Source organism: Rana temporaria, chromosome 10 (assembly GCF_905171775.1).
Source record: "Rana temporaria chromosome 10, aRanTem1.1, whole genome shotgun sequence".
NCBI lineage: Eukaryota > Metazoa > Chordata > Amphibia > Anura > Ranidae > Rana > Rana temporaria.
Window position 1 is genome coordinate 122,841,612 of NC_053498.1, and position 21,939 is coordinate 122,863,550.

The 21,939-nt window shown below is 43.5% G+C and overlaps 1 protein-coding gene across 1 annotated transcript; it reads left to right on the plus strand.

Moving 5' to 3' along the window:
* The first annotated feature begins 914 nt into the window (after window positions 1-914).
* LOC120915577 (TIR domain containing adaptor protein) lies at window positions 915-17,477 on the plus strand. The gene is made up of 3 exons (XM_040326187.1): window positions 915-1,345; window positions 12,166-12,695; window positions 14,363-17,477. Exons 1-3 carry the CDS (start codon window positions 1,299-1,301, stop codon window positions 16,300-16,302), a joined length of 2,517 nt encoding a protein of 838 aa, XP_040182121.1. The 5' UTR covers window positions 915-1,298; the 3' UTR covers window positions 16,303-17,477.
* Window positions 17,478-21,939: the final 4,462 nt, after the last annotated feature.

Genomic DNA, 21,939 nt, shown 5'->3' on the forward strand with positions numbered 1-21,939 from the left:
TTCTGAGGTCGGTACCCGGGGTCTCTTCTGAGGTCGGTACCCGGGGTCTCTTCTGAGGTCGGTACCCGGGGTCTCTTCTGAGGTCAGTACCCGGGGTCTCTTCTGAGGTCAGTACCCGGGGTCTCTTCTGAGGTCAGTACCCGGGGTCTCTTCTGAGGTCAGTACCCGGGGTCGCTTCTGAGGTCAGTACCCGGGGTCGCTTCTGAGGTCAGTACCCGGGGACGCTTCTGAGGTCAGTACCCGGGGTCGCTTCTGAGGTCAGTACCCGGGGTCGCTTCTGAGGTCAGTACCCGGGGACGCTTCTGAGGTCAGTACACGGGGACGCTTCTGAGGTCAGTACCCGGGGTCTCTTCTGAGGTCAGTACATGGGGGCTCTTCTGAGGTCAGTACCTGGGGACACTTCTGAGGTCAGTACCCGGGGACACTTCTGAGGTCAGTACACGGGGACACTTCTGAGGTCAGTACCCGGGGTCTCTTCTGAGGTCAGTACCCGGGGTCTCTTCTGAGGTCAGTACCCGGGGTCTCTTCTGAGGTCAGTACCCGGGGTCTCTTCTGAGGTCAGTACCCGGGGTCTCTCTTCTGAGGTCAGTACCCGGGGGGTCTCTTCTGAGGTCAGTACCCGGGGGGTCTCTTCTGAGGTCAGTACCCGGGGGGTCTCTTCTGAGGTCAGTACCCGGGGGGTCTCTTCTGAGGTCAGTACCCGGGGGGTCTCTTCTGAGGTCAGTACCCGGGGACGCTTCTGAGGTCAGTAACCGGGGACGCTTCTGAGGTCAATTGCATTAACTTCTATTGCTACATGCGGTATTGCATGCAATAGAAGTCAATGCGGAACAAATTATCTTTGTTTCCATTGACTTCTATGGGGAAACTCGCTTTGATATGCGAGTGCTTTGGATTACAAGCATTCCCCTGGAACGGATTATGCTTGTAATCCAAGGTTCCACTGAATTGCACAGCTTACATCCAAAAATATTGAAGCGCTTCACCCAAATCCACAACATTTGTGGTTTTGTAAGGTAGTTTTGCACACAAAAAAGTTGATGAAGCCACAGATGCGATTTACTAGGTAGTGAATCCAGAAGCACAATATCAGTTTCCATAGAATTATACCCACAGGATGTATTTCCACTACTGCAGTCAAATTTGGGAAAATCCCAGTATATATTTTTTCATTCACATAACATACCTAAAAATAGGAGCAGACCTTGGAAGTAACTTTCAGAAGGATCCAAGGAAGCCCTGGGCCCCCTCTTGCATCTGATGAAGGAATAATGGCTGCTGGAGAAAACTGAGCAAACATGAACTGGACAAAGATCTGTGCTGGCAGAGGAGTCCCGAGCAGGAGGTCAGTACATGGGGTCTCTTCTGAGGTCAGTACCCATGGAAGCTTCTGGGGTCAGTATCCGGGGGCTCTTTTGGAGTTCAGTACACGGGGGACGCTTCTGAGGTCAGTACATGGGGGCTCTTCTGAGGTCAATATCCGGGGGCTCTTCTGAGGTCAGTACCAATTCTGAGGTCAGTACCCGGGGTCTCTTCTGAGGTCAGTACCAATTCTGAGGTCAGTACCCGGGGTCTCTTTTGGAGTTCAGTACACGGGGACGCTTCTGAGGTCAGTACCCGGGGTCTCTTCTGAGGTCAGTACCCGGGGTCTCTTCTGAGGTCAGTACCCGGGGTCTCTTCTGAGGTCAGTACCCGGGGTCTCTTCTGAGGTCAGTACATGGGGGCTCTTCTGAGGTCAGTACCCGGGGTCTCTTCTGAGGTCAGTACATAGGGGCTCTTCTGAGGTCAGTACCCGGGGTCTCTTCTGAGGTCAGTACCCGGGGACACTTCTGAGGTCAGTACACGGGGGCTCTTCTGAGGTCAGTACACGGGGGCTCTTCTGAGGTCAGTACACGGGGACGCTTCTGAGGTCAGTACACGGGGACGCTTCTGAGGTCAGTACCTGGGGTCTCTTCTGAGGTCAGTACCCGGGGTCTCTTCTGAGGTCAGTACCCGGGGTCTCTTCTGAGGTCAGTACCCGGGGTCTCTTCTGAGGTCAGTACCCGGGGTCTCTTCTGAGGTCAGTACCCGGGGTCTCTTCTGAGGTCAGTACCCGGGGTCTCTTCTGAGGTCAGTACCCAGGGTCTCTTCTGAGGTCAGTACCCGGGGTCGCTTCTGAGGTCAGTACCCGGGGACGCTTCTGAGGTCAGTACCCGGGGACGCTTCTGAGGTCAGTACACGGGGACGCTTCTGAGGTCAGTACCCGGGGTCTCTTCTGAGGTCAGTACATGGGGGCTCTTCTGAGGTCAGTACCTGGGGACACTTCTGAGGTCAGTACCCGGGGACACTTCTGAGGTCAGTACCCGGGGTCTCTTCTGAGGTCAGTACCCGGGGTCTCTTCTGAGGTCAGTACCCGGGGTCTCTTCTGAGGTCAGTACCCGGGGTCTCTACTGAGGTCAGTACCCGGGGTCTCTACTGAGGTCAGTACCCGGGGTCTCTACTGAGGTCAGTACCCGGGGTCTCTTCTGAGGTCAGTACCCGGGGTCTCTTCTGAGGTCAGTACCCGGGGTCTCTCTTCTGAGGTCAGTACCCGGGGTCTCTCTTCTGAGGTCAGTACCCGGGGGGTCTCTTCTGAGGTCAGTACCCGGGGGGTCTCTTCTGAGGTCAGTACCCGGGGGGTCTGTTCTGAGGTCAGTACCCGGGGGGTCTCTTCTGAGGTCAGTACCCGGGGGGTCTCTTCTGAGGTCAGTACCCGGGGACGCTTCTGAGGTCAGTAACCGGGGACGCTTCTGAGGTCAATTGCATTAACTTCTATTGCTACATGCGGTATTGCATGCAATAGAAGTCAATGCGGAACAAATTATCTTTGTTTCCATTGACTTCTATGGGGAAACTCGCTTTGATATGCGAGTGCTTTGGATTACAAGCATTCCCCTGGAACGGATTATGCTTGTAATCCAAGGTTCCACTGAATTGCACAGCTTACATCCAAAAATATTGAAGCGCTTCACCCAAATCCACAACATTTGTGGTTTTGTAAGGTAGTTTTGCACACAAAAAAGTTGATGAAGCCACAGATGCGATTTACTAGGTAGTGAATCCAGAAGCACAATATCAGTTTCCATAGAATTATACCCACAGGATGTATTTCCACTACTGCAGTCAAATTTGGGAAAATCCCAGTATATATTTTTTCATTCACATAACATACCTAAAAATAGGAGCAGACCTTGGGCAATCTACTCTGAACAATATGAAATAAGAGGAAATTGCTAGGACAGTGCTCAAATCTAGTTTGCAGCTGATAGTGAGATCTGCCAACCTTTTGCAATTTTTGTTTTTTCTTTCTGGACTTTGAGGTACAAAGACACATGTCTGTTTAGTTCTACCTTCCCATAGACTAACATTGAGCTCCTGTTCAGAATTGCTTGAAAAACTAACAGGTGGATCTAATCGGTGCACCCATGTAAAATGTTGGGCCACCTTTACATGGGCATAGCTGCTGACATGTGTGTTAGAAGAGGTATCTCACACTAATTTCCCAATTAGCCCAACCACATCTGCTTCTATGGGGCAGGCTGGCAGGCAGGATTGCCTATCAAATGTGACAGGCCCCCCCCCCTTTTTTTTTTTTTTTTTCAACTGAGCTGCGAAGTACAGCCTCATGGCCACAGCATCGTTTTTATAATTGCCTAGATTTACCACACCAACGTGCCCATATAAAAGGGGCCCTAACCACTTGAGACCTGTGCTATAGACGAAAGACGTCCACAGCGCGGCTCTCAAGTGCCGGGTGGACGTCCTGCTATTTACATTCCCTGCGGGCGCCGCTGGGGGCGCGCAGCGGGGAAACACTGTGCCCGGCGCATCGCTAAAAAGCCGATGTGCGTGCCTGGCTGCCGCGGTGTCCGCCAGGTTCCCGCGATCGGCGGTGACAGCAGGGACATGGAGCTCTGTGTGTAAACACAGAGCTCCACGTCCTGTCAGGGAGAGAGGAGACCGATGCTGTGTCCCTTGTACATCGGTCACCTCCCCCAGTCAGTCCCCCTCCACACACAGTTAGAATCACTCCCAGTTTACACATTTAACCCCTTCCTCGCCCCCTAGTGTTAACCCCTTCACTGCCAGTCACATTTATACAGTAATCAATGCATTTTTTAGCACTGTTCGCTGTGTAAATGTGAATGGTCCCAAAATAGTGTCAAAAGTGTCAATATCGCAGGCCTGACAAAAAAAAAAAACGCAGATCGCCGCCATTACTAGTAAAAAGTAAAAAATAAATAATAAATCGATCCCTTATTTTGTAGGCGGTATAACTTTTGCGCAAACCAATCAATATACGCTTATTGCGATTTTTTTTTTTTTTTTTACAAAAAATATGTAGAAGAATACGTATCGGCCTAAACTGAAGAAAAAAATTGTTTAAAAAAAAAATTGGGATATTATTATAACAAAAAGTGTAAAATTGTGGGGTTTTTTTTCAAAATTTTCTGTATTTTTTTGTATATAGCGCAAAAAATAAAAACCGCAGAGGTGATCAAATACCACCAAAAGAAAGCTCTATTTGTGGGAAAAAAATTATAAAAATATAATTTGGGTACAGCACTGTATGACCGCGCAATTGTCATTCAAAAATGCGTCGGCGCTGAAAGCTGAAAATTGGTCTGGGCAGGAAGGGGGTTTAAGTGCCCAGTAATGAAGTAGTTAAGCATGCTGTACATGGATTGAAATTTGGCCAGTTCAGCAGGGACCAGCAAATTTTGAACTATATATTGGGACAGTGGTTGGACAGAAGTCGATCTGACGACTGACTTCTGTACAACCAGCCTGTCAGATAAATAACGTTTGAATCTTACTTTACTGTGAAGACTCCATACTTTATACATTTGCAACATGTACTTTTAGAAAGAGAAATCCCATGATCACAGTGCTACATGAAAGTCAGATTCAATATACACTGCACTGTTTGGTTTATACAGTTAGAGAATGTTCAAAACCATGCAGATCCAGATCTGGTCATTATTTACAGTACTGTAAATAATCTACATGTCAGTTTTTCCAGCACTATCATCAGAGTTTTTATAGATCGTTTTGTTTATACAGTTTTATAGACATCTTTTTTCAGCCCGCTGGGTTGAACTAAAAAAAAAACTTCTGGTATGTTACCAGGCTTTAGTCCCCCAAAGGCAAAGCTAAAACAAATATTTAAACAATTGTGACAAGAAAAGATCATTCCGACAATGACAAATGTCTCTCTGAAGCACTTCAATACCGGACACGTTTATCACCTTCCTGCCCAGGCACTATTTTCAGCACTGTCTCACTTTGAATGACAATTGAGCAGTCATGCATACCCATATGAAATTTTATAATTTATTTCATACAAATAGAGCTTTCTTTTGGTGTAATTTAACCACTTCAGCCTTGGAAGGATCTACCCCCCTCAATGGCCAGGCCATTTTTTGCTATATGGCACTGCATCGCTTTAACTGACAATTGTGCGATGTAGTACCAAAACAAAATTTATGTCCTTATTTTTCCCCCACAAATAGGCTTTCTTTTGGTGGTATTTGATCACTTCTGTTTTTTTTTTTTTTGCTATAAACAAAAAAAGAGCGACAATTTTGAAAAAAATAAATAGATATGTTTTACTTTCTGCTATAATACATATCTTAAAAATATATATATATATATATATATATATATATATATATATATATATATATATATATATATATATATATGTGTATATGTATGTATGTATTCATCAATTTAGACCAATATGTACTCTGCTACATATTTTTGGTATAAAAAAAAAACGCAATACGCATATATTGATTGGTTTGCGCAAAACATAGCGTCTACAAAATAGGGGAAAGATTTAGGGACTTTTTATTTTTTTTACTAGTAATGGAGGGGGGGGGGGGATCAGCTTTTTTTTTTTACGGTAATTAGAGTAGAACAGAGCGAGTGGGATCGGTATTTATTTAGACGAAAATACTGACATTTGCTTTAAAGCGGAGGTCCGCCATTTTTTTTTTTTTTTTTTAAACTGACCAGAAGTGGGTGCAGCGCCTTAAAGTTGAACTCCAGCCAAATGTTTTTTTGTAAAGGTTTGGATAAAGCTAGGAAAAGCTAAAACTCTATTGGGCAGTCTTCTTTGAGAGAGAGAAAAAAAAAAAAAAATATATATATATATATATATATATATATATATATATATATATATATTACAGGGATTTACCCAATACAAAACAGTCTGTTGGAGGTCTTTCCCCATTTCTGTGTATATGGGGAAAGATCTGAATGTATAGAGTAAGGCCCCGTACACACGGGAGGATTTATCCGCGAATACGGTCCAGCGGACCGTTTCCAAGGATAAATCCTCTCGAGGATTTGCGCGGATTTTGATGCGATGGAGTGTACTCACCATCGAATCGAAATCCGTGCCGAAATCCTCTGGCGATGACGTGTCGCGCCGTCGCCGCGATGATGACGTGCACGACGCAGTCATATAAGGAATTCCACACATGCGTCGAATCATTACGACGCATGCGGGGGATCCCTTTGGACGGATTGATCCGGTGAGTCTGTACAGACCAGCGGATCAATCCGTTGGGATGGATTCCAGCGGATAGATTTGAAGACATGTCTTCAAATATTTATCTGCTGGAAATCCATTGCATGGGAGAAAAATCCGCGGAAACAGATCCGCTGGATTGTACACACCATAGAATCTATCCGCTGAAACCCATTCGCTGGGATTTTTCAGCGGATGGATTCTATCGTGTGTATGGGGCCTAAGAGTATAATGCAGGGACGGAGTGTGATAGTGGCTCATCTTGCAACAGCAGAGCTTCAAAGGCAGTTGGTTTAGCATTAATATCTTGTTTTGATGGAATAGATTGTATATAACAAAGCTTGATGCCTCTGTAGCCACTGCGTGGCATTATAAGAGCATTGTAGATGAAGAGGCTATCGTTAATAACGGATCTGACTGAAGGACCTGAGCAATTCTTCGGTGTTCCTGTTTATACCAAGGGCCAAACACAGTTGAGTGTAAGGCTGGTAAAAAATCCGGTGTTCCAAAGAAGGGGGTCATGGGGCACAATTGTTTTGATAGTCTATAGATGGGTATCATGCGATCCCATATGTGTTATGTTTTTGATAATGGCTAAATTATTGTGAGCTGAAAAAATTAAAATAATCTGGCACTGTGTGTGCGTCATCATGTTGGCCTGGGCTCATAATACTGTTGCACATAATTTTAGTGCATCGTCTACCCCTCTAAGGCTCCATTCACACTAATGCGTTTTTTGATGCATTTTGCAGAAATGCAGGGACATTTTTTAACATGGTTTCCTATGGAACATGTTCACATCAATGCTTTTTTGTGCCTCTGCATTTTTGGAAAGGGTCGGGGACTTTTTTTCCTCCAAAAAGCAGCGTTTTGCATGTAATAGAATTCAATGGACCTGCATCCAAAACGCAAGTACCGCGTTTTTACCGCGATTTTCGTTTTGCGTTTTTTTTTTAACCAGTTTAGAGCTGGTTGTTAAAGGAAATGTAAAAAATTTAAAATTGATGTAAAAAAAATTAAAAACGCACGTCAAAACGCACGTCAAAAAACGCAGCAAGCACCGCAAAAAGCACTGCAAAAACGCTAAAAAGCAACATGCATAGGTGTGAATCGAGCCTTAATGTGTTCAGAGTTGAACCCTTCTTTACCTACGCAACCTGCGTGCTGCTTGTGAAAAACTAGACCAATACATGAGTCATAAACAGAGGGAGAGTCAGTACACGCATCACAGATTTTATTTGCATGTAAAATAATGAGGTGTAGTTAATGCCTGTAATTAACCCTGTATGTGCTAGTTAGAATTCTGCTGTTTACGTCCGCAAGGTGACATTCTAGCGTTATGTAATACAAAAAGAAAAAAACGTATTGAATGTTGTCAGTGATGCAGACAAGTCTTCTTCTTTTTATTTTTTATGACAATTCGCTACAGTTTTATTGTATAAACATATACTTATTTTTGGAACTGCTGAGTAAGTACTGCTGAGTAACTACGCCTAATCGCTAAAACGGACGTATGGCGAATCAGATGAGATCTGATGAAAACAGTCATGCTGTCCGTTTTCGTCCGATCTCTCCATAGGAATCCGCGGTGCTTGACAGGCTCCTCCCCTCTCAGTGAGCAGAGAGGGACCTGTCATTCGCCGGCTCAGCAGAGATCCACTGAGAGATGTCCTGCAGAGATGGCGGACTCCACTGCAGCGGATCCACCCCGTGTGGAAGGGGCCTTTCACTTAACTGTTGAAGTTGTATCTTAAAGAACCCCATGCCTTTCAGCCCGACCTATCGGGTGCGAGATTGCAACTATTGACATCATAAACATACCTCATTCACACGCCCCAATGTTTTCAAGGGCCCCAACCTAACCAACAGAAAATGAATGGTAAGAACTGTATCCAGACTATTTTCTCCTGAGAGTAGATCCATATTGACATTGATTCAGTTGCCACATGCCTAGAATTAGTTTCTTATTGTGAGAGCTCCCAAGTGACTTGTCTCTACCCAGTTGTATTATCCTTTGGTGTCACTTGCTGCAGCTTATCTTATGAGGAGAGCTAAATTTTATGCTTTTGGGGTCACAGTATATGCTAAAATTTAAAACCAGTGCAAGTAACTGGATCTAGTTGTGTTTCCATTACTATACTTTATGTTGGTTGACTTTAACTTGCCAGTACATTCTGCTGAATTAGTCATCTCCCTTTTTATGGTGCACTTTATCGTAGAGTAATTGGAGAGGCTGATAAATAAAGTCTTCGCTGGAACTGCTTTTACATCAGCCAGCTTAAAGATTAGTCATCAGCAGGTCTGTTGTATTGGCAGTGAAATGTGAAGGAATGGTCCAAAAATAGACAAGAATTTCTCTGTGTTGGTAGAACCTGGCTATTTAAATACTTCACATTTTACGGAGTTTCCCGTTACCAGCCAAGAATGCTCTTTTACTTTTCATCTGAAGTTTAACCGCTTGGCATACAGGTACGCCCTCTTTAATATGCGCAGCCGTGGGTCGCATACTCCGTGACTGCACCCGCCGGACCCACAGACCCGATTGCCGCCGCTGTCCCGCGATCGGGTCACATAGCTGAGGAACGGGGAGAGGTAAGTGTAACCAAACCTCTCCTCGTGCTTCCTAGTCAGACTGTCACTGATCATCATAGGGAACAACGTTTAGTGATGTCACACGCCAAGCCACGCCCCCACACAGTAAGAATCGCTCCCTTAGGGCACACTTAACCCCTTCAGCGCCCCTACAGGTTAACACCTTTTATTGCCAGTGTAATTTTCACAGTAATCGGTGCATTTTTATAGCACTGATCGCTGTAAAAATGACAATGGTCCCAAAATAGTGTCAAAAGTGTCCGCCATAATGTCGCAGTCGCGATAAAAATCGCTGATCGCCGCCATTACTAGTAAAAAAATATAAAAATAATAAAAATGCCACAAAAACTATCCCCTATTTTGTAGACGCTATAACTTTTGTGCAAACCAATGGCTTATTGCGATTTTGATTTATTTTTTACCAAAAATATGTAGAAGAATACATATCGGACTAAACCTGAGGAAAAAAAGTTTTTTGGGGATATTTATTAAAGCAAAAAGTAAAAAATATTGCATTTCTTTCAAAATTGTCGCTCTATTTTTGTTTATAGCACAAAACAAAAATGCAGAGGTGATCAAATACCAAAGAAAGCTCTATTTGTGGGAAAAAAAGAACGTCAATATTGTTTGGGAGCCACGTCGCACGACTGCGCAATTGCCAGTTAAAGCGACTCAGTGCCGAATCGCAAAAAGGGGCAAGGTCCTTTAGCAACAAAATGGTCCGGGGCTTAAGTGGTTAAAAAATTACAGTGTTGGCTAATATGGTCAATACCGTTGGGGAGGGGGGGGGGGGGGGGGCTGGAAACTAGAAAAAATGTTGGAAAGGGCAAAGATTGCAATTATAAATACAATCTGGTATTTGGATAGCTGGAGGCAGGCCAGGAGGCCGGGGATATACTGTAGAGCAGAGTTCAGCAGTGCCAGTTTCAGAATTATAGTATAGACCAGTGATGGCCAACCTTGGCACCCCAGATGTTTTGGAACTACATTTCCTATAATGCTCAACTACGCTGCAGAGTACATGAGCATCACTGGTATAGACTGTGGCAGCGTGGAGTACAGAATGCACACAGGGCCAGTGCTACCACTAGGCAAACTAGGCAGCCGCCCTGGGTGCACCGCCCAGCCGCTGGTTTTCCTCCGCGTCTGCAGCATGTAACTAACTCAGTCTCAGGCAGCTGCTCCATCCGACCAATCGTGTAATTAGAAGCAGAGCACTGGAGCCTGGATGACTTGTCCCGAGTCTCCCAACAGAACAGAAAAAAACATCCCCTGCCACTGCACGCCTCTATGATCATCAGTGACCGGCCCGATCTGTCTCTCTCCAGAGACTATCTTCTGATCGTCCCAGTACAGCCAGCTCTGCCTTACACACAATGCATCCCTTACAGCAGGGGTGCCCAACTGCTGGCCCTCTGATGTGGCTCGTCACCTCCTGCTCTGGGATGGTGGGTCGACATGCCCAGATTGCGGGTTCCCGACTCACTGTCCCCAAGCATCTTTGCAAAGAATGGAGCTGGCACTAGAGGAAGCAGAGCCGATGCTTTCTGTATAGCGTCGGCTCCTGTCACATGGGCAGGGCAAAAAGGTAGAGCCATGGGGGGGCAGCAAAATTAGGATTAGCCTAGGGTGTAAAGAAAATCCTTGCACCAGCCCTGAATGCACAGCATAGTGAATAGAGTGGAGGATTTCACAATCTGTAACAGACTGTGCAGTGTGGAATACACAACACAGGGTAGAAAAAAAGAGTATAAAATACACACCACAGTATACAGAACGAAGCATGTAATGCAGAGTCTGCACAATATGAAAACAATGCAAAGGGTGTACAGATTTGAGCAGTGTGGAGTTCGTAATGTGATGGACCGTTTTCATCGGACGAACCGATCGTGTGTGGGCCCCATCGTTTTTTTTTCCCATTGGTGAAAAAAAAATAGAACCTGTTTTAAAATTTTCTGATGGTTAAAAAACCGACAGAAAAAAACGATCGTCTGTGGAGAAATCCATCGGTCAAAAATCCACGCAGGCTCAGAATCAAGTTGACGCATGCTCGAAAGCATTGAACTTCATTTTTCTCTGCACGTCCTTGTGTTTTACGTCACCGCGTTGGACACGATCGGATTTTTAACTGATGGTGTGTAGGCAAGACTGATCAAAGTCAGCTTCATCGGATATCTGATGAAAAAATTAATCGGTCCGTTTTAATTGGATGAACCGATCGTATGTACAGGGCATAAACCTTTTTCTGATATTTTGTTGCTTACAAGTTAAAAATCTGAATTTTTTTTTTTGATAGAAAATTACTTGGAACCCCCAAATAAGTAAATAAATATATATATATATATATATATATATATATATATATATATATATATATATATATATATATATATTATAAAGAGAGACCCTAGAGAATAAAATGGAGGTTGTTGCAATATTTTATGTCACACTGTATTTGCGCAGCGGTCTTTCAAACAAAATATTTTTGGAAAAAATACATTTTAATGAATTTAAAAAAAACTTAACAGTAAAGTTAGCCCAATTTTTTATTTTTTTTGTATAATGTGAAAGCGGGAATCATGATCTTTAGTCTAAGCAAAAATATTGTGATTCACATTTTAACCAAAATCATGCAGCTCTATTATGAATACTTTTTCAAGGCATTGTAGCTTGTAAAAATTGCAGTGGCACTCCTTTTGGTGCAGTAAGGGGGGGGGGGAGGGGCAGAAAATGAGGGACCAGGGTCAGAGTAAAACTGGCTACACATTAAATAATTTTCTGGTACAATTTTCCTTCAAATTTACCAAAACCATATAATATGAGGTCAAACCTAAACACTTTCAAATTGTATGCAATCACGCAGGCCCTTGCACTACATAGCTGAAGGTAAATCCAAGGGAAATTGAACAATAAAAATTGTACAATATGCAGCCAGCTTTAGGCCTTTAGGGTCATGTGCACAATCTTACACCACTGCTTTATTTTTATCATACTATACATTTATTGTTTTGCAGGGCTTCAAAAATGGGTGGTAAAGAAAGTAAGCCAATACCGACCACCCCTCGAAGACCTGTGCCAACTAGAACTACCATACCAGCCCCTGAGAGAGTCCTCGTGTGGCCAAAGAACAGTGCCCGTTGGCAGAAGCTGTACGACGTATATATTTGCTCTAGTGAAAGGGACATTTCTTATGCTAATGCATTGCTCTTGTACCTACAGAAGCAGCCAGAAAATGTGCGTTGCTTCCTGCCTATGCGGGACATGAATCCTGGTGGAGCCATTCCAACAGAGATGACAAATGGTGCAGAAAACAGTCACTGCTGGATAATGCTGCTGACCTCTAGCTCTCTCTCAGACCCATGGTGCCAATATCAAATGCAGCAGTTTCTGGCATTGGCTCCATATGGCAATGGGCGTTTGATTCCGGTCTTGGTAGAGCTAACACTCCAATATTACCCAAAAGAACTAAGGCATATGTTTGCCTTTAAAGATGTTCAAGGTGACCAGAAAGTGTTTGAACAACTAAGGAAAGTCGTAGTTTCATGTAAGTATGTCATTCAAATGTTCTTTGTACTTTTTACAATCAAATCTTGAACTTTCTTATAATTACGAGATAAGATCTAAGGCTCGGTTTCGATTGGTGTGCTGTCCGACATCGCATATGATTCGCACCACTCTGCTGTGCAAATCACATGCAATGTCTGTGCGATGCTAATTTAGCCATACAGATTGTATGGCTGAATTTGTATCGCATTCGGACCAAAGTCGTGCAGGACCCTTTTGTGGCCTGCACCAGAATCGTATGTGATCTGATTCCTGTCCGAATTGACAGTTCGCAGTGTGATATGCGAACCGATCTGGTAGTGTCATTTACTTTATATTGACACTCCCCAGCGGTTCACATAAGGCACCCGCATCCAATTTGCAATAGTGTGAACCCAGCATAAATAAAAAGTTTGCATGCCATCTTTCAAGACAGAGCGCCCTTTAGTTATATTTTTACACACAAATGATTGCTATGTTTTTCCACACACATTACTACTATAGGCAATTATCAGGGGGGGAGCCAATTCATGCATGTATCATGAGTTGCAGATATAGTCATTTTTAGCAGGGGTTCCCTGACACCAGAAAGTGTGTTTTTTTTTTTTAAAAGGTTGAGAAAGTCTGCTTTAAGAGCCGGTTCACACAGGAGCGACTTGTCAGGTCGCGGTCCACTCTATTTAATGAAACCGTTCTAATAGGAGCAACCAACTTAGAAAAAGGTTCCTGTACGACTTTGGGGGCGACTCTGGGCGACTTGCATTGACTTCAATACAGAAGTCATTTTGCAAGTTGCCTCTCAAGTCGTCTTGAGATCACCTGGCCTCATGTACACTGCTGCTGGTAAACGGATTTAGGAGCAGTTGGGCATTTTTTTTCAACTGCTCCTGAACTCTCCTATGCGGCCAAACGCTTTTAGACGCAAACGCAGCTTGTAAACACGGCTAAACGTACGTTTTTTTTTAGACGCCGGGTTTCTAGCTGTCAAGTTGAAAAGTTCAGGAGAGGTTGAACAACATCCCGTGTACATGAAGCCTTAGGCCTCGTACACACGATCAGTCCATCCGATGAGAACGGTCTGATGGACTGTTGTCATCGGTTAACCGATGAAGCTGACTGATGGTCCGTTGCGCCCACACACCATCGGTTAAATAACCGATCATGTCAGAACGCGGTGACGAAAAACAAAACGACGTGCTGAAAAAAATGAAGTTCAATGCTTCCAAGCAGGCGTCGACTTTATTCTGAGCATGCGTGGATTTTTAACCGATGGTTGTGCCTACTAACGATCGTTTCTTTCCCATCGGTTAGGAATTCATCGGTTAAATTTAAAGCAAGTTGCCTTTTTTTTAACCGATGGTTAAATAACCTATGGGGCCCACACGCGATCAGTTTTGACCGATGCAAGCGGTCCATCAGACCGTTATCCTCTGTTTAACCTATCGTGTGTACGAGGCCTTAGGGCTTCAGGAATTCACAACAAATGGGTTCCTGGCATATAATTAATCTTGTGTATATTGTCTTTTATATTATAAGGTAGAGATTGTGGAAGGTATAAAAGCTAAAGTCACCCTTTCATTTTGACTATAAAAGGCCCATTATATACTTTCAAACCAGCTGTTTCTTCAATTTAATAACTTACTAATATAAATATATATATTTTTATAGACCTTTCAGCGCTACCAACAGTTACAACTCACCAAGATGATTCAAAAGAAGAAACAAACAGCAACACTTCTGAAAGAAGCCCATCCAGCAGCCTGCTTGTAATAAACAGCCAAGTCACAAGCTCACACACACTGAAGCCCACCAGCGATACCTCAGTGATAAGCTCTGGAACACAAGGGTCCACTGGTGATACACCATTGAGAAGCTCCATGACACAAGAGTCCACTAACATTAGGTCAGTGAGAAATGACATAAATCAAGAGGCCACCAGTGACACATCAGTAGAAAGCCTCATACAGGAGGCTGCCAGCAATGCATCAATGTCGGCTAGCAACATGTCAGTCATCACACAAACCTCCACCAGCAACATATCTGTGAAAAGTTCAGTGAACCAACAGACTATCAGTGAGGCATCGCTGAAAAGCACCTATACACAAGCATCTGCCGGCAGTACCTCATGGACAGGTTCCCAGGAATTCGCCAATAATAAGTCAGTGGGAACTTCCATCCCGCAAGGGTTCACCAGCAATATGTCAACGACAAGCCCTGTTACACAAAGGTCCATCTGTAACACATTCATGGGAAGCCCCATGACACAAGACTCCATTAGTGAAACTTGCTTGCCCAACATGAACCTCTCATTATGGAACTATGAGACACTAGTATCCGATACCAACACATTGGCTATAAACTGTAAGACAATGGATTCCAACACATCAACGAGGATCTCTACTGAGATTGAATTGCAGGAATATGCAATTTCAAAAAAAGTTGACCGTGGATCTTTCAAGAAGGAGACCGTTAATATGGATTATCATGGCTTGGATAGTAATTTCTCTGCTAGGACCAACAACTCAACCAACCAGAGCAATACATCCACTAGTTATGGTGGTGCCCAAATGAACAGGGATACAGAAATTCTTCAAGGAGATATATACACAAGTTGTGGTGGGACTAATGCAGAAATGAAGGACCCTCTAGACCTCTGGAGAGAGATACACACTAGCTGTAGGACAAAAGCAGACAACAAGGCATTTCAAAGCTTACAGAGACACATATATTCTAGTTGTGCTGGGGCCAAGACAGAGAACAAGGACTCGGGAAGTAATCTATACACTTATAGTGGACTGCAAGCAGGCAGAAGGGATACTCTAAGCCAGCAAAGCAATATATACACTAGTTCTGTCAGGGTTAAAGATGTCCAGAAAGACAGATACACAAGGTGTGGTGAGGCAGAAGCAAGGGAAGGAGACTCTAAAATGTTCCCAGAAGATTTATATGCTGGTTGTGGTGGGATGCAGACAGGGAATATGGACTCTCCAAGCTATCCTTGTGATATATACACTAGCTGTGATGGGAAGCAAGCACAAATGGACTCTCAAAGTCTCCAAACTGATATGTACACTAGTTCCAAAGGGAATCGGAGAGAAAAAAAGACCTCTGATAGCTTCCAGAGTGATCTGTATACTAGTTATAAGGGGACACAAACAGAGTTAAAGAATGCTCAAACGCTTGAAGGAGAAATTACCATAGGTTGTGGGGGGCTCCAAGCATCAAACAACATTTCTGAAAGCTCACAGGATGATATATACACCAGTTCAGATGGAAGGAAGATGGTGAAAAAGAACCACCAAGCACTCTGCAGTGACCTGTACTTTAGTGGCACCACTGCTCAGACCATGGACCAAAACACTTCAGTTCTTCAAAGCAATGTATGCACAGATTGTACTGTCACCCAGGCAGAGGATAAGGATTCAGACAATTCCATTTGTAATTTAAATGCCAGCTGTACTGGTGCCAAGGCTTTTGGTAGTGACTCCTGGGTATACAGTAGCAGGATTTCCATGAACTGTAGTGGTGCCCAGGCAGTGAAGCCTACCATACATACACATAGAGATGATAGCAGTAAATCAGCCAGTGATGCAGCAGATAAAACCTGATGTCTAAACATCATGCCCTATCTGACAATTGCAATCTAGAACAGGGTTTAATCCCTAATACTTGTAGTGCCGCTCTAAGCAAAGAAGGGGCATGTGTATAGTCCCGCTGGTACTCAGGAAAGGGGTGCTGGCTGAAACTATCACCACTCAGTAGTGTACCTAGAAAGGTGCTTCTCTCCCAATCCAGTCTGGGAGGTTAACATGAGTGAGATGGGGCCTAGAAGCCTAGGTGGGTTGGGTGAAACATGTTGGAAGGGCGTGGCTTGTGGAGTGGTGCAAGGCTGAGGCCATGTCACACATGTTAACCTCACAGACTGGATTGGGAGAGTGGCGATTTTTCTAAAGTAGGGGTTAATCCCCCATTAACAGCAGGTATCTGGTATTGCGATGCTAGAACAAAAGATGTGCAAGAAACAACACCGTAAATCAGCTAGTGTAGCAGACTAATATGGGATGCTTTTGCTACAGAATGAGGGGAACTTATTAAAACTGGAGCAGACAGCCACGCATAGTAACCAATGGGCTTCTAGGTTCAGCTTGTTCGGTTAAGCTTTGAAAATTAAAGATAGACGATGACTGGCTGCCATGCACAACTGCTCCAGATTCTGGCTGCTCCAGCCTTGGTAAATTCCCCTGAATGAGTTTGGAGCAATCAAACCGTACAAGGAGGAAGTATGACCATAAGTCCTGGATATAGACTTAGGGCGTTAAGCCTAAGTCCATGACCCGATGGTCAAACTTCCTCCTTGTACTGTTTGATCCCCAAAACTCATTCAGGGGAATTTAATTGTTTGGTCAAAACTTTTAATAAAATAAAAAAAAACGGGACAGTACCTACACTCAATGTGAAGTGTCCCTTTTGCTACTGGCTGTGGTTTTAGCTGACATTCCACTTCTGACCCTTTTCTCTATGGAGGAGCACCGGAACCTGGGAGATAACAGGCATTTGCCAAGAGTGCCAGCTATGCAAGCCCCTTCTGCCTTCCTCCCTTTATTTAGAGAACTGTACGCTAGCTTCCATTAATGTACAGCAATCTATAAATCCATTCCTAGATTGATTTTCATTGATGGCGTTTTCCACCTCCCTCCATAACTTCTAACTCTGGGGGTTATTTACTAAAGGCTAATCCACTTTGCACTAAAAGTGCACGTGAAATTGCACTTAATATTGCAGTCGCTGTAGATCCGAAGGGGACATGCAAGGAAAAATAAAAAACAGCATTTTAGCTTGCACACGATTGGACAATAAAATCAGCAGAGCTTCTCCTCATTTCAGATCTACCCCTCATTTTTTTCCTGCGACTGCACTTCCAAATGCACTTTGCACTTGTAGTGTAAAGTGGATTTGCCTTTCGTAAATTACCCCCATAGCCAGCACTTTTGCTAAGTGTGTATTAACCCCCGCTGCACCAGAGGATCATGGCTACATTGACTGTATGTACATGATGCGATACATTGATGCGATTCTGATGTAATCTTTTTTATTGAAGAACAATCACATCACAGTGGATGTAGTGCAATGTTACGGAGCCACGCTGGACCCCTTCACTGGGCATGTGATCTATTGCATGCCTGACAAAGGAGTCCTGCATGGCTCTGAAATGTCCACTGTGATGTGATTGTTCTTTAATAAAGTTTTCAGATGTCATTTGATGATCCGGGGTGTGCTGGCAGATATGTGCATTTGATCTATGATGTCCTGTCCTCAGTTCCAGCTGGTTGTTGCTTCAGCACCCGTTACTCCTGAGCACTATCCAGGAAAGTGTGCAATAGGAATATTGACAATATCTGATGTGACGAAATTTGGATATAGCTGCAAATTCTGTGCTGGAGGAGAAAACCTGCTGGAATTGTATGAAGTCTATGGACCTTAGAATTGCACTAAATTGCCCCAAAGAAGCACAGGGCCCTTTCCCAAAGTTGGATCACAACTGTGCCGCACTGATGTGAACAGGCTTTATAGGAATGTTATTTCCCTTGTCATGTGATTCAGTGTGATCGGATTCACATCTGAAATCAGGGCTCAGTACTGTCCCTTGCAGTAGTGTATTTAGGTTTTGTGCTGCCCTAGGCAAGACTAAACTTGTGCACCCCATAATTTAAATATGATCCACCCCTTTCTGTCAAGGCCACACCCCTTTCTGTTTAAGGTCCGCCCTGAAATTTTCAAGTGGGGACACTAGTTCTTAGGGCCTGGGGGGGCATTGGATTCCCTTAATTTACATGAATTTTCTCTCACTTCCTGTTTGGCTATGGGGCAGGAAGTGAAGGGAAATCTCTGCAATGTGACAGGGATGGTAAAACATAAACTGACAGGTGCTCTAACCCTCCCTTACTCTATCCAAAATGAAGAAAAAGTGTTGCCTATAGTTCTACTTTAAGCACAAATTTCTGATAATTTTATGGAGAGGATTAACAAGATATAACCATGCCAATGGTGCAGCAGAAAACATATAGCACAGTGAGGAAGGTTTGTGTTCCAGGAAGATAGGACAGTCAAAATTAGAAGCAGCTTGCGTTACACTAAGGCTGCATTCACACCTCCGCGACAAGATACGCCGCGTACGCGGCGTATTTTGCCGCGAGTGTGTAACTTTTTTTTTTTTTTTTAACAAAGCCTTCCCATTGCTTTGTATGGCCGAACGCCAATGCCGCCTGAAAAAAAGGGTCCGGGACTTTTTTTCAGGCGACAGGCGTACGGCGTCTATGGGATGTGAACCATCTCATAGACAGCAATGGGAATTCTCCCCTCCAGCGGCACGAGCGTCTGGCGTCAGGCGTTTTGTCGCGGAGGTGTGAATGGGGTCTAACACTGCCCGGTGGGGACTCTTTCCGTGCTGCCCCCTGCAAAGTGCTGCTCTAGGCCTTGGCCTTGTTGGCCTAGGCCAGGATACAGCCTTGGTCCCTTGTACTGATTTTTCTAAAAAAAATAATAATAATTTTACTACGTTTAGGCTTTAAAATGGAACACATGGGTGACATGCCCTCCGTGACTCTGGGGACAGTAGAAGTCTATAGAGATAAACAGTGAAATATACGGATTGCTTATGCAGGCAGAATAATTATGGCTTTTCATGGTCTGATAATGTTTATATGCTGCAGTCTCGTTTATGTTGATCATCCCACAGCCCTCATTGATGTGCTTCTGCCTAACAGTCAGCTTATCTCATCGAGTTTGAAAACGGCTCCCCTTTACGTTGGAAAATGACAGCCACCGGGCAACGGAGATATTTTTATTCAGGTATTTGGGACAGTAGGGCCACTCTTATAAAAGCAAGGGCCACTTTGAAGGGCTTATACAGTAAATTATGAGTAGGTCTAGTGTAGCCTATGTAACCAGGAACTTACCCAAAGAATGGCTCATCCCAAACTTCAACCTAGTTTGGCTGTCCTAAGGATAAGAAATGGTGGTAATACTAGTAGTAGCCGTTGTCATTTTATTACCTGGGCTGGTTTGGCTGCCCAGATGCAAATAGAAAAACTAATTATTTTTTTACACTACATTTTTCATCTGCTGCTAGGAAAGGTCAATAAAACTCCAACTCTTGCAGATGCAGTCACTGTTCAGGTATTTGGACAGCTCTGGCTGCCGTGGTTGCTTGAATACAACATTTGGCAACTGTTTGGTGAAGAAGGCGGAATCTATTAGATTTCTCTCATTGAGCCTTTAGGTATTGCTAGCATTAATCTATATGTGTATGCCTAGCATTAATCTATATGTGTATGCCTAGCATTAATCTGGCTGGACAATTTGGATCTATAGAAATGAATAAAATAACTAGAAGCCTCTATGGCACGATGCGACTAAGGCTCCATTCACACCTTTGCAGTTTGCTTTTGAGCAATTCTTCAGTGCTTTTTGGAGGATTTTATTGTGTTTTTGATGCGATTTTGCTTTTTATAAAAAAAAATTTAACCACTTGCTTACTGGGCACATATACCCCCTTCCTGACAATTGCACAGTCGTGCGACGTGGCTCCCAAACAAAATTGACGTCCTTTTTTTTTTTTCCAAAATAGAGCTTTCTTTTGGTGGTATTTGCTCACCTGTGCATTTTTTGCGCTATAAACAAAAATATAGCGACAATTTTGAAAAAAACACAATATTCTTTACTTTTTGCTATAATAAATATCCCATTTAACCACTTAAAGACCCGCGTATTGTAAATGTACGTCTTCTTTTTAAATATGAATATCTCAGTAACGGCAGCAGCCGCTGCCACAACTGAGGTATCCATATTTTCTGTGGGCGGCCGTGTAAACGATAACGGCGGTCTCCGCGGCGGATTCGCCGCAAGATCGCCGTTATCGGTGGCGGGAGAGGGCCCCCCCCTCCCGCCGCTTTTCCGCGCCCTCCGCCGCTTACCGTAGCCGTCGGTAGCGGCGGAGGAGATCGGATGCTGCCGCCTGGAGAGCGAGGACTTGAGTGAGGGCAAGATGGCCCCCACCTGTCCTCATAGCTCTGCTGGGCGGAAGTGACGTCAAAACGTCAGTCCCGCCCAGCCTCTTAAAGAGACAATTTTTTTTGTTGTCATTTTTTTAAATGACAAATTTTCCTTTTTTTTTTTTTTTTTTCTTGCATTTAAGTCTAAATATGAGATCTGAGGTCTTCTTGACCCCAGATCTCATATTTAAGAGGACCTGTCATGCTTTTTTCTATTACAAGGGATGTTTACATTCCTTGTAATAGAAATAAAAGTGATCATTTTTTTTCTTTTTTATTTCAGTGTAAAAAATAATAAAATCAATAAAAATAAATAAGAAAACCCCAAACAAAATTTTTTTAAAGCGCCCCGTCCCGACGAGCTCGCGCGCAGAAGCGAACGCATACGCGAGTAGCGCCCGCATATGAAAACGGTGTTCAAATCACACCAGTGAGGTATCGCCGCGATCATTAGAGCGAGAGCAATAATTATAGCCCTAGAGCTACTCTGTAGCTCAAAAAATGCAACCTATAGAATTTTTTAAACGTCGCCTATCGAGATTTTTAAGGGTAAAAGTTTGACGCCATGCCACGAGCGGGCGCAATTTTAAAGCGTGACATGTTGGGTATCATTTTACTCGTCGTAACATTATCTTTCACAATATATAAAAAAATTGGGCCAAATTTATTGTTGTCTTATTTTTTAATTCAAAAAAGTGTTTTTTTTCCAAAAAAAGTGCGCTTGTAAGACCGCTGCGCAAAATACGGTGTGACAAAAAGTATTGCGATGACCGCCATTTTATTCTCTAGGGTGTTAGAAAAAAATATATATAATGTTTGGGGGTTTTAAGTAATTTAAGTGGTTAAAAAAAAAACGTTTTTTTTCAGTTTAGTCCGATACGTATTCTTCTACATATTTTTGGTAAAAAAAAAAAAAAAAAATCGCAAAAAGTGTATAGTGATTCGTTTGCGCAAACGTTATAACGCCTACAAAATAGGGGATAGAATTATTACTTTTTTTTTTTTTTATTACTTTTTTTTAATCTTTTTTTTTTTTTTGGCACGACTGTGATATTACGGCGGACAAATTAGACACTTGACACATTTTTGGGACCATTCACATTTATACAGTGAACTGTGCTATAAAAATGCATTGATTACTGTATAAATGTGACTGTCAGGGAAGGGGTTAACACTAGGGGGCCTCAAGGGGTT